The 18703-nt window shown below is 35.6% G+C and overlaps 1 protein-coding gene across 1 annotated transcript in view; it reads left to right on the top strand.

The window, feature by feature from the left end:
- Positions 1 to 18703, top strand: part of LOC140136324 (uncharacterized) — a 201552-nt gene that overhangs the window by 22799 nt on the left and 160050 nt on the right. Inside the window, 1 exon segment of the mRNA XM_072158051.1 lies at positions 17045 to 17301. Coding sequence (XP_072014152.1) covers positions 17045 to 17301 — 257 coding nt within the window.

The following is an 18703-nucleotide window of genomic DNA, read 5'->3' on the forward strand; positions in this document are numbered from 1 at the left end:
TCTTGTTGGAAAATCTGTGTGTGAAGTTTTGAAAGTTCTGAATTATAAATCAATCAGATCAATAAACTCTTATTTCAGTCAAATGAAATGAAACCCAAGAAAATCAAATCAAATTGAATATCAAGTCAAATCAAATCAAATTGAACCAAAATCAAATCAAACTGAATTGAATCAAATCAAATTAAACCAAATCAAACCAATCAAATCAAAATTACTAGCTGAATTCAGAAACTTTGACATGGAATACACTACAGTGTATTTTAAGCTTTTAATTTATTTTTTTTTGATTCGCGAAATTAAATTGCCGCGAAAATGTGGCTTATTGATGATTCGCGAAACTAAGTTGCCGCGAAATTAAAGTGTTTTACAGTATATCAATTCAAACCGACATCAAATTTAATCAAATCAAATCATAAATAAAAGCAACCAAGTCAAATTAAAGACTAATCAAACCAAACCAAATCAAGGCAAGTCAAATCAAATCCAAATCCAAATTAATTGATTTTGATTGCTGATTTTGTTTTCAAAAAAATAAATTCAAAGTGTCGAAATATTTTCAAGCTCTCTGTGATTTTCAAGCTCTCAGTTAACTGACCACCTTACTTCAAAAGTCTGCCTGTTTTTTTTTCATCACCTAACCCAAAATTACACAATTCTGAATCATTTCTCCCATATCTCTTCCCTATAAAAATTACACAATTCTAATATCTTAAAAATTCCAAAGTCATTCGCTATCATGACTTTATTTATAATAAGAAATTCCAACTTTATAGATAACACATACGGAAATAAATACCCTGGGGATTATTAGCAACCCCTATCTTCAGAAGAAATAAAATCCTTATCTTTTCCTATGAAGACCAGAAATACCAGAAACGAATGAAAAACACTTTGATGCCAGAAATAGCATTTGAACCTGTTTATCCAGATTGATAAACTGTCTAGTTCTATACCCTGTACATCATGACATGCGCCCTTCCTGGAAGCGTTACATTAGAACACCTGAGCGAGAAGTGCACAGATAGCGGCCGCTTGCATTAGACCTGGAACTAGAAGGGAGGGAGGGTCCTTGGAGGAAGGAATTATGTTGAAGTGCTGAACGAAGCTAAGGGGAAGAACCTAGTTATGGCCAATTTAAGCGCTTATCCAAACACTCGTCAGTAATCATAGATGTAAATTGGAGTAAATACATGGTAGGCTGAAGAGATATGGGTCTTTAGGGTACTTGTTGTGATCAGTGATTCAGTGAAAATTACAGCAATTAATTAGCATGTCAATTTGGTTTTTCGGGTGGGTTTGCTGTATGTCATTTAATAGTACAGAGTTATGATGGCAAGATTTGGTTGTACAATGTATGTGGATTCCGAAAACTTCAGTAAAAACAATTGTACAAGTTTGATGATAACAAAAATGGGCCATGTCAATACAGATCAGGGGCGTTCCCAGAAACCAGGCCCCCCGGGGGGCTGAAGTCTGAACGGAAAATATTTAAATGTTGAACATTGGCCTGTCAGCGCCACAGTCGTGGTTGCGCGACAAGGGGGTGTCAGAATTAGGAAATTTTTTAAAAGTGAAAGCCCCAATGAAGCCATTTGATGCAACATTTTTACACATACCGTAAAGGTAGCATATGTGCTTATTATCGAACGCTTTTGAAAACATGAAATTGTACCAGTGTCTGGCGCTTTACCAACTGTGCTATGTGGTTGAGACACAAATTTGTAGGTTTACTTGTTCGTATATAACTATGTGTATTAATGATTTGCTTTAAAACCCTTTACACTTTTGTTTGCATGTTTTAAAAGTGCTCGGTAGTAAGCACATACATGTATGCTAACTATCAAGTTTTTACGGTACGTAGGTTATTTTCGGAGCATATATTTTACCAGATTTCTAACTGAGCCTCAAATTTTAGTTAATATGAACACGCATGTTCAATAACTCGCAATCAAAGCCTCAATGAAGGCATGTGGTCAAAGAACCACTGCGCACCCCATGTACTCAGGGGGTGTCTGAGGGGGGATGTGCACCCCTCAGAATTAGAAAATTTGTTAAAGTGAAAGCCCCAATGGAGCCATTTGGTGCAACATTTTTACATATTTATTGGTTATTTTCGGAGCATATATTTTAACAGATTTCCTTTTCTTCATTTTATCCCCAAATTTTTCATTTCAAAAATACCTAAAAACAATTTTAATGACTTTAATATCCTTCACTTTTAGGCATTTTATACACAATTTTAGATTTTTACACTTTCGCTGGGATCACTGAATAAGCCTTTATCTATCCTGTATGTAGACGATTCAAGAGAAAAGTGTTTTTGACAATAATTAAAAGAACCCCAAAATGGTTCTTTCTGGCCTTTCCAGAATCTTGTTGATGTCAATCTAAAATTGCCTTTTTTCCTGGCCTTTCCAGAGCCCTTTTCAGTTCGTCATAGAACCATTATGGTTCTACATAACTGAAGAACCATTTTAGATGCTACATGTTTTTAAAACCTTCATTTCTAAGACCGTTCAATGAGTAGGTTATTTTGTATCACCCATATCATTAATCTGTGAAAGTTAATTTTGCAAATAGTTTCTTACTATGGAATTTTATACAGCATAAATTTCATGCTTATTTATCCATATAAAATAACAAAAACTTGCAACAAAAGCAAGCATTGTTTCATTTATAAAACTTGCTTTGGAAATTAAGTGTACTTTATTCAACTCAGAATATCAAACATATGGTGTAAATCAGTGATGCAAGAAATAATAAATAGTGCAAAAAAACTACCAGTTTTTGTGTTGAGTATATTGAAATCAGATAACATAATGCAATAGGCTCTTCAAATTGAAATCCATACACCCCTTGTGAAAGACATGACCTTAATCTCCCACATGGGGGAGTATAGATTTCAAAAGAAGTTGCCTATTCAGGTAACCCCATTTGAAATGCACACTCCCTATGTGGGAGATTAAGGTGATGTCTTCCATAGGGGGAGTATGGATGTCAACTGGAACAGCCTGTTATACAGACAATATCCTATACTTTTGATTATTAGGTCAGATTGTTAGAAAATTGGGGATTTGGTACAATCTTATCAAGACTTTATCACTCCGTCACCGTAGAAACACGCTTCTGTTGTATTATGTACACACACAGAAAAATGGTTTTAGTTAGTTTTTTTTCATGTGGCCTGGATCAGCAGAATGACATCGCGATAAGAAATGCCAGAGATAACCTGATTATTACTAATTAAGCCTAATGATAAGAATCATCCATAAGCCTAGTTATTAAGGCCCAATCACTAAACCACATCTGAGGAATAGTTAGACTATAGTTAAAGGAAGTTGTACGAAATGCATCATTTCGAGGCAATTGATTGAATGCACAGGGCGGTACATTATTATATGTGTGCTATGACAGTATATAGTTGATCATGTAAAGACAATCCAATAATATATCAATTAGTGTATAACTTATGTAATTTGTATAATTAAACGGTTGATGTTTTAATTGATATTCATCGTATGTGACATGATCTGATACAATCGGGCCAATTAAAGGAGGCGTTGATGAAATTTGAGTTAGTATCATCATCACCTTACCCATTAACCAAGTATTCTACCACTGAAATCTTTACATCCTAACTTTTGAGTCTAAGTTGCCAAATGTTGTTTTATTGTTTTTTGCTCTCTACTATTGCCTACAGTTTGTATCCTAATTTTGCTCCTTTGATGTTTTGTTTTGCCTTTCTTAGACTTGACAGGATTGTAATAAATCAGACTTCATACAGCATTTGTTAGTCAAAGTTTTCATCCTTGGTATCATAACTAATTTGGACCTGCTGAATCCAAAAAGTGTGCTTAGCAAGCTGGGGGGGAGGAGGATACTCAAGTTTGGTTTGAGTAGGGGTGTGCCACTGAGAATTTGAAAGTGGACCCATTAATATACCAATATATCAAGAAATTTGGACCCATCAGTATACCAACATTTTTGGCCAAAATTAAGACAAATTGTCTTAATTTTTACAACTTTTCCCCAAATTTCTAAAATTGAGCTAAATGTTGGGAAAATTTTGAAGAATTGAAGTGCCCAATCAACATTTATAAAAAGTGTTACACCTGTTTTCAAAAATAAAGAAAAAAATATCATGTACAGGCTGTATCAAAATGATTGGTATACAGACTGTATCAAAATGATTGGTACGCATCAATTATGATGTTTATTGAAAAGCCTGCCTCTTCCAAATGTAACATTTGATACTCTTGAAATGTCCAGAATGTATAGTTTATGACTTGTTATACAATTAACTACAAATTATGGATCTTGCGTTGATAATCAATGGACCTCATTCCCATAGCCAAAGTACGGTGTAATAATGCAAATACAACATGGTTTATATCACGGAAATGGGGCAACTATTTTCCCCCCATACTTTCTATGGGCTTACCACCCCTCACCCTCCAGATTCGGGGTGATAAGTCTGTAAGCCAGTACCACAAGAAAATAGTTTGCCCTATCCCCTCTAACTATAGTACCACACCCTGTTTGTTTGGATATTCACAAAATGTTGACCTATTTTTGTGCCACCCTGTATCCAGTTAATCAGTACATATGGTTTAATAAGTTGAGTGTGTAGATAGCAATATTTTCCATGGCAATGTATACTCAGATTCGAGCCAGGAAGGAAGGGTGAAGAAAATATAGCCGAGATAAGATCAAAGCTCACTGATCGTAATCAAGGAAAACATGTAATGTTTGTAAATGTAAACATGCGAGGGGAAAGAAAAGTTCTTGTTGGCGACCAAACAAGTTGGATTGATTATTTTAGCTGGTTATTTATGAATTTGAGTTTATAATTGTGTGGCAAAAATAGCAGAATTAACATGCTATAGGAAAAAAATGCTAGGGAATGATGTAATATTGCAACTATCACTAAGATTAATGTCATGATTTATTGCATATATTCTTAAAGATTTTTAAAACCTTGTTGTACATGTACAAGTGAATTATCAACTATGTCAGTTTATTTTAGGGTATGGTTTATTTTGTATTTTAGGGGATGTTTGTACTTGTGAAATAAAGTGTCAAATTATACCAAGGGTCAAATAATTAATTAAGTCAGAACTTTCAGCTTTCAAAATTTTATTTTAAAGTGAATGTTTCCTTGGAATGGCCAAGTGACAAACTACTGTTAACAAATTCAAATATAAAATGATGAAAAATACAAATAAAATTTCTGGGAAGTTAGAATATTGCTCTGTCGCGTCAAACTTCCCTACCCCAGCAGCATTCAGTGTTGGCATAATGCTGGGGCCAAGCCTAATTTACACATTTAGACATAATTTAAAAGACTAGTTTGCCTTAAGGGATGGGGTATGAATGTTTGGACAGTATTTATTGTGGGACATTAGAGCTGACATCAAATAATTTTGATTTTTTTAAATTGGCGATATAAAACACATTTTATGGCAAATGATTAAAAATTGATATTTTTGATATTTAACAAAGTAAACTTTATAAATCTGATGATTTATACTTAAAGTGTATGTAGGTGGGATGAAAAGCCGATGATCAATTGAAAATTTTGACCTTTCATATTGAAGATATGGATTTTGTTTTCCAAAACACCAAAAAAAATTAGGTCTTTTTGGGAAAAAATCCATATCTTCAATATGAAAGGTCAAAATTTTCAATTGATCATCGGCTTTTCATCCCACCTACATACACTTTAAGAATATATCATTAGATTTATAAAATTTACTTCAAGGACTGTTATATATCAAAAATGTGAAAAATATCATATTTCAATAATTTGTCATAAAATTTGTATTATATCGTGAATTTCAAAAATGAAAATTATTTGATATCAGAAAGACATTCTTTGTATTCAGAATGCAATTCGATATTTATGTTGTGCTCTCATGTCCCACAAAAAATACTGTCGAAATGCTCAAAACGCTCATTCCAGATCCCTTGAAAAGTACTGTAATTTTTCACCATTTTCTGTGATTCCTTTTCTCCAATGAACTTGAAGGCACCAAATGAATCTACCTTCTTTTTATGCGCTACTAACCAATCAAGGGGTGTGTGACAGTGACGTCATACGCAAACTATTTTTTTAATTTTTAATTGTAGGTCAGGTATTATCATAGATTTTAAAATCTATGGTATTATGTTTCCATTAAAAGTCCTATTGGAAGAAAAAATATTTGCAATTGCTTATAATCACAATTTCACAATCACGATCAGTGAATCATAATTTCGTGAATCAACCTCACTCTCTAAATTCATGAATTTTATTTATGCAAACATTTCATGTTTTAGTATTTCATGTTTTAATAGTATTTCATTCATATTTTGGCTTGTACCCCATAGTGTCCCTTGTAGCAATGGAGGAAGTTTGAAGGAAAGTTTCAATTTGTCATGGAAAGGGAAATCCCTGACTTGTATGGTACCACAGGGACTTCCCCAGGGACTTTCCTTAGATTTGGTGTCAAACCTTTATATCTTCTGCAAGGATCATGTATAAAGGCATAGAGCATGGTAAGGCCTAAAAAAAGTTCATATTGCCGTTTCCAATTAACTGACCCCAAAAAACTGAAAAATAGGGTGGTTTTTTTTATTGATTTTTTTTCCATATTTGAATTTTCATATTTGGTCTAACATTTGCTCAAATTGGCTTGTACCAGAAAGACACATTTATTTCAAGGGCCTGTTTTCCTGACATTTTATATTAACATTATTTCAGCATTTTGATAATAATAAAACTAAAATTTAATGAAAATCTTTAAACACAATGTGTGATGATACCCAAATGGTTAAGATACCTAAATAATGGCCCATAACACACATGTTGTGGCTACAATAGCATTATGAACAAATTTTATATACAACAGAGAGTATTAATTTCATTTAAAAAATAAGAAATATGATGGATGCATTTTTTTTTTCAGGGAAAAAGTAACAAAAATTGTATTTGAGAAACAAGATCAGCTTAAATATTTACCAATATCTTTATTAATTAATTTGTATAAAATTGACCTTTAAAACATTATCATTATCTTTTATTTCCTTGCTATCAGTTTTATCTTTGTAATCTTTATCTTTATATTTGCAATATTGATGCTTTATCAGGATATCACTGATCTATATCTCTTATTTTATTGTCAGCATTTTATTTGGTGGCTTCAAGTTCAAATACCAATAGTACTTTAATGGAGACATACATTGCCAAAGCATATTTTGTGTACGGTATGTTCTCTGACAAAATGTGTACATGCCTTCTGTGTAGTGACTGCATACTTCACAGAAGCTCCGATCTTAGCGACCGGCTGCTATTAACAGCATTTTGTGGTATCGATCCCGGTGGGTTCAGTTTGTATTTAAAGGTAGGACGTATGACCGTTCCAGGATTTGAAAATGACCCCTATTTCACGGGGAATCGAGGACATTTGCTGCAATTTTACCCCCTATTTTGCGCGAAATCAAGGAAAATTTGCCCCCAAATACCTCCCCTATTTTTATCATTTCGAGGATGCATTTTCATTTCACCCCCTTATCACAAGGAATCGAGGACAATTTTCCGAAATAAATACCCCTATTTTTACCATTTCAAGGACGCTTTTGAATTTCCTCCCTATTTCACGGGGAAATGAGGACAATAACGAAAACTGTAGCGGTAAAACGCGGACGAAAGTCCTAGAAATACACCCTATTTTTCATTTCAAGGACAATTTTGCTCCAAAACACCCCTAATTTGAACAATCGCGAACAATTTTGTCCTCGAAAATTCGGCGGACATTTCTTGAAAAGTACCCCTAATTGGAACCATCATGAGTACACATTGTCAGTGAAGACTGAACCCACCGGGGTATCGATTGGTATAATTTTTTTCAAGTTGTGCGTAGTTCACAACATCATCATGTTTGTAGGATGATTTGGTACTTACAAATGCACATGTCTTGTCCGAGAATTAAATGTAGCAACAGTATGGTAGAACAATTTACTAACATGTCCAATTTTATCCTCAATGCAAAAATCTTATTTTTAATGATTTTTAAACTGCCTGATTTGGCAAATGACTGATAGTGCCTTTAAGTTTTTAAAATGGAGGTTATTGTTAGGGTTATCTTTATTGTCTAGGATTAGGATTATCAGGTACATGGTTAAGGTTATGATTAAAATTGAGTTTAGGATCAGGGTTAGAGTACCATTAAGACTATTACAGAAGTAAGTTGTGATTTTATCATCCTTGAGTAGATATGCACAAAAAAAGTTTATTCCCCACATTTCATTTGATTCCAATATTGTATTGCAAGTTACCCATGTTTTATTACATGGCTCATGCCACTGTGATTTTTTTGTTCTGTTTAATAAATATAAACTTAAATTTAAACTGAGCGAATGAATCTGCAAGAATTTTTTTGCACACAAACATGTAGCAATAAGTTTCCAGTGGTATAAAAATCTCAACTTTTTCTTAGAAAAGTGGGGGATGAAGCTATGGATCACAAAATACCCCTTAAAATTAAAAGCATTTGTAAAATTTATAAAATGTGCATTGTGAAAAATTAAAATATACCAATTTTTCAAATGCACAGTACTTCAACTTTCAAACAGTCACCTTGGCACGATGTAGGTATCCATGCAAAGCAGGAAAACTGTAGAGAATTAGTATTGCTAGACACTTGCAAAAGATGGTAATCTTGATGAATATCTCTTATCTCTCATTTTAGCTCTCTGCTGTGTCTTATCTTTCCTATCTTTGACTCTTATCTTTGCATTCATCCTGTGTTAGATTGAATGTTACTATGGTAACTCAGGTCATGGGTCATTGCACTGTATTCAGAGGTAACCTCAAGATTTAATCATTCATTCTATACGTGGAAATCCTGCAATATTATTTCTTGCAATTATTTTATTCGAATATAAATAAATGTGGAAAGCAAAGTTTATTCAAAATTGACACAACTGCAAATAAAATGTTCATATAAAAGGGATAGCTCCTGCAATGTGTATGGGCCTATGACAGATTGGGTAACTATAAATAAAATTCTTGTGAAAGGGATGGCTCCTGCTATGTATGGGCCTGATGAGGGTTTGGGTATCTGTAAATAAATTTCCTATAAAAGGGATGGCCCCTGTCATGTGTGGGCCAGGGTTTGAATTTCATATCCACATGCACTGTACATTCCGTGTTTAGATAGTATCTCCTTGAGTGTATGACTTGCAGTGATCTTTATACCATTTGGAAATGGGAATATGCCTAACTATGCCAATAGACCTATACCTATGCTGTGCTACAGAACTTTTTCAGCAATAAATAAAGAAGAAAAAAATCTGTTATAAGTTGACTTTATTGCCAAAAAGTGGATTTATTGGACATTTTCAAACATCAGTCCTATTTTAATTTTCTTTAAAAATTTGAACCTCTTTAGGCACTGACATATTTTCAACATATTTTCAAATCTTTTTTTTTTTGCATTGGCGGTGCAGCGTAGTAAGGTCTGTCTGCCAAATTGGGCTATTCTAGTTGAAATCCATACCTTATCTCCCACACAAGGGGTATAGATTTCAAATTGAATCACCCATTCAGATAACTCCATTTGAAATCTATACTCCCTGCATGGAAGATTGAGGTCATGTCTTTCATAGGGGGTATATGGATTTCATGTGGAATAGCCCAACCCACCATTAAAATAGATAAAAGATCATTTTGTGAGATAATCAAAGACCACTCCCAGCTACCAGAATGTCATTACTGATTAAAACAAAGGAAATTTCCAAACAATTCCAAAAGTCTGTTACATAAAAACTAGTGTATCCTGCTTTGTGGGGAGTATTCACATGACTTCATTATCATCAAAAAAGTAAAATTACTGATTAAGTTTCAGTTTCTACGATAATGCACTATAAAAGATCAAACAATCAGGACACACACATACCGTAAACGTTCGCCTAATGGCGCTACGGAGTTCATGGAAATGAGAGCGCGCCATCCCTGTAAAAGCCGACTATTATCACTGATCATTAAGGGTACGTGTAGTTAAAGGGTTAAACCTATCTACACATACAATTATGAACAAGATCGAACAAACTTGTTCATGATAATGCGGTAATCATTCACCTGATACGTTGTGGCCCAGTGAGCAGAGCATTAGACTACAGTGCGAGGATAAAGAGCACTGGGGGAGGGGATTGAGGGTTTGAATCTCATGCAGTTATTTCTGACAGATTATGATGTCTGTCAATGTTTTTTTTTTCTGATTTGAGGAAATTTTATTCTCTATTTCCTTGATTTTATCTTTAACATTGTTTATATAATTTTATTATTTTATCTTGTATGTGTCTTTTTTCATGATTCTTTGTTTTTATCGTTTCATTTGAGAGTAACTCAATCCATTCAATCAAATGTTGTAATGAACCTATTTGATTGTATAGGCATTTGTTATGTGTGTGAGACGAACTGTCAAGCGTCATGACAAGTCTTTCAATTCGCATGAGTGTCCTTGCCTATGCATCAGTGGTCATAAGAGGTATATCATTTTATTCGAAAGGGGGGGGGGGGACCCAAAATATACGGGGTCATAAAGTCTTGGAACGAATAATAGGAGGGGGTCATAAAATGTTTTATGACAAAAATGTTTGGAGTCACCCGATGACCACAGAAAGTGTGTTATTTTATTCAAAAAGACTGATTTCAATACAATTTTGGGGTTTGGGATCATAAAATTTGTGTTGCGAAATAGGGGTCCGCAATTTTATTGACGCAGACTTTTTGTAAATTAGGGACCCCCATTCAGAAAAAAATGATAGCCCTCTAAGAGGATTCAAAAGATAACCTCTGCCCCAATAATCCCTAGCTATATTTGTTTGAAACTGTTCCACGGAGGATGTATCATAATAGGCTCAGTCTTCAAATGATATAAATAAAATTTGAATGAGTGAACGAACAAAATCATACAACGACCAACTGAATAGAGGCTGTGCATATGACGTATCATCCCGTAAATATGGCGGACTACTCAAATGCATTCAACAAAATCATGATTGCATCTACCGCGACAGTTCGTCTCACACACATAACAAAATGCACTTCGATCAAATAGGTTGATGACAACATTTGATTGAATGGACTGCACTGCGCCATGATTACGGGGAAGAAACCGGTTCAAATCCTTTGTTTGGAGCCAATCGATAAACGCAAGGCCTCTATAGCTATCATTGAATACTGGCTAGGATTCCACAACACAATGAGAACATGTTATAAGGCGCTTTGAAAGGCACACAATACCCCAATGGCTTTCCATATTATGTGCACTCAACAACTATTCAGTATCGAAGCCCGGTATCGAAGTTACGTAATGTTACTATGTCAACGGGATCACGCGCTTAAGTAATGAACCACGATCGAAACAATCAGTACACAAAAAGGCATACCAAAATAGCGTGATCGTAATGATCGCCATACAAACAGTGCTTGGTTCCGATACCATCACGGAGTTACGTAACTACTTCGTGGTCTGATAGTTATATGATCAATGGTCTAATCTACTTGGGTTCGATCCTTTTAAGAAAAGAAAAAATAGCTGATCATTTATAATGCATAAATGCATAAAGTAATGTAGTTACACATTTTGAAACATTGAGGCCGTTCTATTTTTCAAAGGTCATTTAACTGTTAAATGTAGTGGAATATATCACGCATTGATAGGTAGCATGTGGAGCAAATTTTGTCAGCGGTTTTTGTTGCCGTTTGTTCAGCAGTGCCTATTTATCTAAAAAAATAAGAAAATAAAAATTCACAATATTCGTTCGTAAAATGGGGACAAAATCCAAAAACATTTCTTGACCCTTCTTCACATAAAAGTGGGGGCAGAAATCAAGATTCGAACAAGTACCATTCACCATTCAAGGCGCACCTCTACCGACTGAGCTAACGGGTCAGACAATAGAAGGTGTAATTTTGAACTGAAGAATATTAAAAAATATGAAGAAATTACAATGTTATAAAAAGATTTACCAAAATGAGTATGAATCGATTTACAAATTAAGTCCAATGGCACTTTTAGAAAGAATACCAAGAAACCCCAAAACATTTGCTGCTCTAGCAACTAACCTAGTGACCTAAAGTATTGGGTCATGTCACGATATTTTTCTGAGGCATTATGTCCAGGTTGCTCAATTTAACATACACGTATCCTTAATGCTGTTGAGATTTTACAAGGATGGCGCTCTCACATTTCTAAGAATCCAAAAGCGCCATTAGGCGACCGTTTACGGTATTTGGTTACAGGTCCATAGTCTGAAGGGTCATTATTCCGAAAACCCTATACTTACAGTAACCCTAAGAAAGCATTAACTTCACCCTAACCCTAACCTAAGCCCTAATCCCAAAATCCAGGGATTTTTGGCATATTGAAGTCTAGTCCCGAAACATCCTACACAGGCCCACATTGATGTGGATATCAAGGTAGACGTTGATGCAGATCCTTTATGGTGCTACATTTGATCTGGATTAAGGAAGTACCACTTAAATGCAGATTTAGTAATCTGTGTAGTGTACAGATGTTTTGGGGTGTTCAGAGTGAACGGTTGAAATCACTTTTATGTTAGATGCAAGTTCACATTGGTCTGGATTTAGTGTCCTATTTGTATGCAGAGGCCTTGTGTGTGTTCAAAGTACTTTAACCCCAACTCCCAACCTGCTTTTGCCTATAAAGTGGAAGGAAAGGAGGTAGGGAGGAAGGAAGAAGATGAATAAAAAAGTTGTTTTACCCACCCGGGGGTCGACCCACCGAACCCTTGGGTGCCAACCAGCTGAACGCCTATATATATAGCATGCCACGCATGTGACCATTGCCCCGTCAATGTTTTCCTGGGTATGTAGCTAGTTGGCATGATTGCACAATCAGATCACTTTGTGCTGTATGGTTTAGTAGCATCAGGTTAGCTATTGTCTTGACATCACTCATGATATGCTGTAATTATTAGTTTGAGGGGCTAGTGTAAGAACGCTCTGTCCGCAATAGCTAGCTGCCGGGTGTCATATTGCCATTCAATATAGAATGCAGAAATTGTCAAATAAGGCAGCTATATCAGTGGCGTGTCCAGGGAGGTGCTTTGGGGGCTGAAGCCCCCCGCACTTTGTTAAAAATCATGTAAAATCAGCCGTTTTTTGGCGAATTTAGCCATTAAGCCCCCTGCATAACTCTGAAAGTCCCTCTGAGCCCCCTGCAGGAACAGATCCTGGACACGCCGGTGTATATGTAGGTATGGATACCATGTGTCATATAGAATGCAGAAATTGTCAAATGTCTATGGGGCAGCCATTGCAGATATGCACTAATCCCTTGATTTTTGGGTTTGATGTGCAGCACAAAAGTACAGGATCCAATGATGGTTCATCAAAGTTCATCTATCAGTATCAGAGTGATAAGGTTGGAGTTTATCTTCCACTTGAAACTGACAGAAAGTGGCACTTTCCTGTAGGGTTTGATAAGAAAAAGTATCACTATTGTTACTAGGGAAGATAGCAAAGGGAACTTTACTGACCTCGCTTGATTACATGGGGATATTGTGCCGTTTTATTTTGTTTTTGATTGTCCCAAAGAATCATATTAAATAACTGGTGATATGGGAATAGATTTTAGGCCTATGGAGATTATTGGATAGATATTAGGTTATAGAAACTACCTACTTATCTTAAATTTGCCCTATTGAACTTGGGCGTGTACTTTATTTCTTGTACATTCAACTCAAGATTTTGAGTATTTTAATTTTTGTGAGAGCTTGGTTCTGTGAAGAACTAAAAAGGGTTCTGCATATACTAGAAAAAAATCAATGTAGACCTGAAAAGCCCAGCATGAACCAGACAACATCCAAGTATGTAGGCAGCAGTTACAAGCTTTTCAAACACCCAAGTTACGCGAATGGGATGGTAGGAGCTGAGTATTTTTCCAGTTTTAGCCATTAACTGCAGAACTGCAGTGTATGTCTTCCTATAGACCACTTGACATGTGACGTCATTGCCTAGAAGTATGTGTGCGAATTATGACAATTTCCATTGTTCTTTGCCCTGCAGTTGCGTTCGCATCATAGTTTGCTCAGGGCACATGCATTTTAAATCACCCACCACATTTCATTGTTCAAGCATATCGATAGACCAGTCCCTTGTCTTTGTTGATAAACAATGATGTCAAGTGGGCTATAGGAAATTAGTCAACAAAGCTAATAATTGCATTGGTTATTGAGTTATGCTAATAATATATAAAAATAAAAGTTTGGGATGTGTTCCCCCTCTTGAGAAAAATCATGCATATTGGGCAGAAATGACACCCCTTATAATATCAAGCCGTGGGATCTCCTTTTAATTCTGTGTGAGCTTTATTGGAGTGCTATGTCATTCTCCCCTCCGACCCGCATAAAGATGCTGAGTACAATAATATATATATTGGCAAAGGTTAAACATCTGGTATATAAAAGTTAAATATAATCCTTAAGAATACATAGGAGTTTAAATATAAGTAATAAGTAAAAGTAGAGGCAATCAGTGCAAATGAAGTATATCATTAATGACTTCTTAACCTATGGAAATGTTGGCAAATGAGCCTACCCAGGATGAGTAAGGGAAAATCAGTAAGGAAAAGATGATTCCTGATAGGAGCAACCCTTAACTCAAAATAGCAGATCTAGGTTGTACCCAGTATGCTTGCTAATCATGGTGATTAACACTCCACACTGTGTCATGATGAATTTTCTTTGGAGTATTGAACAAAATAGTGTTTGCCCCCCCCCCCCCTTAGTGGGCTTAATCCTAACTCTAATGTTGTATTTCTAGGCTTTAAAACATACTCCGAATCCTGAAAAGTAACCCTAATCTGTGTTCAAATTACAAAATATTTCTTTATTAACATATCCTTCATATGCTGACAGAAAATCTCTCTCTTTTACGGGCGCATCTATGGTGGCCATTATGTGAGTTAGGCTAACCATAATAGCAATTTTGAAATTCGCCTTTATTTCACTTTCAATCTTTTGTCAATTGGAAAGGATTTCTCCCTAATTCGGGAAGAAGATTGAAAAACAATAAAAACCAATCCTTCTTCTGAAAATTCAGTCGAAAAAGATTTGCCCCTAACTTTAATGGCTAAATGGCTAATTCGGGACGGCAAATGATTGAAAATTCAATCTTTTTTAAAATTGAATAGTCACTTGAACAAATGAGATAGTACTACCAGGTAGTGTAACATGGGTAATAATATGCCACGATGAGACTTGGCCTTTCCAATTGATTGTTACAAACCAGTTGCGTACCATAGATAGGACTTTTTTTTTCTGGAGGGGCAGGGGGCAAAGGCATTTTTTTCAAGAGGGAAAAAATTGGACAAACATTGTCAAAAATGGGCTAAAAATCACAAAAAAAGGCATAAAACTTGCAAATATTTGGACAGCCAGCATCCCACAGGAGGGCAAGACTTCTCACAAGGGGGAAGCTGCCTCCTTGTCCCTCCTTTGGCTACATCACTGCTACAAACATACCCAGTATTCACATAGTATATCTATAGATATATTGCTCTTAAATTTCTCTAAACATAAAAAATTCAATGGCGAAGCTTTAAACCATAGGACTAATCAGGATAATATAAAGTACAGAGTTTCAAAGCATGTAATTAAATCAAGTAATTAGGATAAGGCTTGTCATTTGGTACATAGCACTACATATCTCACCAGGGTACTATAGGTTACCCCCGCCCGGTACCTGTATCTCATCCCCACCCTACTCATCTTCCCCTTATTTCCATTTCTGGACTATAAACAGGAAACATATAAGACTTGTATCGTGATTATCAGTGACGTTTATCAGGCAGGCAATTCAAGCAAGTATGACTGGGCTCTGTTGATGGTGATTATCACGGCAGAGGATCTTCGCTTCCCATCATTCCCTGTTCTTGTATCTCTAGGCTATAAACCTGTGTATGATTATGTAATTTTGAAATCTTAAGGCAAGTGGGATGGATGCATGGCAGGAGCCATATTTTTTTTCCAGTTTTAGCCATTGAACTAATAAACTGCAGCGTACTTCATAATATTGATGCATTTATCTTGAGTCAATGAGTCAAGGAAGCCAATAATTGCATTTATATTTCCATAGGTCTTGTGGTTCTTGAGTTATGGCCAATAATATATCAAAATGAAAGTATTGGGCATTCCCACACCTCCCAAGAAAAACCATGCACATGGGGCGAAAATGCACTTATATCAAGTCTTGAGATCTCCTTTATAGAAATACTTAGCATTCCTTTTGTGTGTCAGCTTTATTTGTGTGCAAACACTGCTAAGTCAAATGCTCTGATTATGAGGTTTTATACAGAATCTAACTATGTTCCATGAACAATGACCATCTAGCTCCTTGGCCTTGTTCTCAACATGGAAATAGACGCTACTATTTCCATGTTCTCATCTACTCCATCAGGGGTGAATCCAGGGTGTTTTAGGTGGTAAACCTTCCAGAATTATGCAAATTCAACCTATTCCCTCCTCCCTGGTATTTGAAACCCTGGATCCTGTGACTTGAAAATTAAGTTGACTTGATTTGAGTTGATGGCTATCCTTTTTAGCATGAAGGTTTCATAAGCAAGTGATGTAGTGTAATTTTCCCAAAGCACCATGGGAAGGTTTAATATACTGCTGTGGATGATCAAGATTGGAACAGTGGCACTGAGCATGAGATGATCAGCAGAAATGATCATCTCATGTATTTCATATAACTGTATAATGTGCATGCTAATGACTATATCAAAGATGTGCTTGGGATTAAAATCGCACAAATAAGTCAAACCATAAGCCATCTTTTTTAGAAGCTTTTCAATTAAAACATTTATTTTGCCAGTTATTGTAATCAGTACCTTATTCTATCAATTTTAGGTACCAAAGATTTTGTTGTTGCTGCATATAATATAATTATTATTAAGAGCCATAGCTTCAAATCATGATCACACATGATACCTATAATAATATGGTTATATTTTATTTCTTATTCTACTGACAGAATTTCTAGAGGAAAGGAAACCACCCAACAAAACAGAAGAAGAAGATGACAGCGACCCAGCATCATCAAGTGAGGCAAAAGATGAAGAGGAGTCAGGTTACCTTGGCAACAATATGGAATCCACTATTCCTGAAGAGTTTGTAATTGGCACTGATGGTATAGTTGCTGCTGCTCATGTAACTGCAAATAAAGTTTTTGGACCATACCAAGGAACCATTGTTAAAGCAGATCCTGAATCTGAGAAAGAAGATAATGAGGTAAATATAGGTCAAAGGTCAACTACGGGGTCATGTGAGGTGACCTTTAATATATTTTGAACAAATACAATTATTGTCATTTTGGTCCACATTTTGTGACAGATTAGACTTGTGAAATGAACATGAGAGAGGACACCATTTGTTATGGTATAGCTAAAATAATAGTTTTTCGATCCTGAGAGCTCAATCGGCACGCAATGACAATTGCATCAAGTGTACAATGCCTACCACACACGAGCACAATCGATCGCGCTATCGTATCATTCCACTAAACTTGCGACATTACGCAGTGCACGCAGTACATTCATACTCTCATCACAGGATCGAGAAATTAATATTTTCGGTATACTGTGATATCCAAAAGTGTGGGATCATTAGGCCTAGAGAGTTGTAATGTAATGAGTCATGACTTGTGACTTGAGGTAAAAGGAGGCGACAGGCTGGCTTCAGTGATATTCAGTGACTCTATCAACCTCATTACTTTGTGCAGTGACTCAAATGACTTGACTTGGCTCGAGTTAAAAAATGACTTGTCTAGATCTTAATTTTGGTGACTTTTCACAACTGCAATAGGGAAATTCCCACATGCCATCCTCTCTCTCTGTCTCTCTATCCATACTCTACTGTCATAGTCCATCAGTCTGTCTCTTTGAATCTCCTTTCTTTCTCTGCTTCTCTTTTCTTACTTTCTCTTTGTCTTTCTTTCTCCTTCATTCTGTCTGTCTTGTTGTGATCTTGCTTTCTTCATCTCTTTCTCTTTCTCTGTCTCGTCTCTCTTATCCTATATCTGTCTATCTGCCTGTCTGTGTGTCGGGGTGTATGTGTGTCTGTCTGTCTCTGTCGCTCTGTCGCTCTGTCTCTCTGTTTCTGTCTGTCTGTCTCTCTCTCATATATTTCACACACACACACACCCCTATACACATGCTGCCTACTTACGGCCTAAATACCAACAATATGACTAATTATGACAAGATAGAAACATAAGATAGAGACTATAATCAATGAAGCACACATTTTCCCATAGTCATTATCAGATAAGAAATGTATACATAACCCTGACACAAGGAAAGCGAAAATCACTCTCTTATCAAGAAATTTCACAATTTTCCAGTTTTATCATAGACAAAAACAAGCATCATTAGGCACTTTGTAGTTTTGAACTGATAAGTAATATCATATTTGTATGGATTGAATGGTGGTGTACAATTGGCTTCACATTGAGAGATTCACTGATTTGTTCTTTATGTCGCAAGGCCTAGTTTTGGCGAGCTTAAAATGATTAAAATCAATTTAGCTAGATTACTACTGTAGAAAAATAGGACTAGAAAATTGTGTGAAATCTGAATATAAGAAATGTATAGACAAATCAAATATCATATATTATCAAATATTATATTTCAGA

This window comes from Amphiura filiformis, chromosome 16 (genome assembly GCF_039555335.1).
Source record: "Amphiura filiformis chromosome 16, Afil_fr2py, whole genome shotgun sequence".
NCBI lineage: Eukaryota > Metazoa > Echinodermata > Ophiuroidea > Amphilepidida > Amphiuridae > Amphiura > Amphiura filiformis.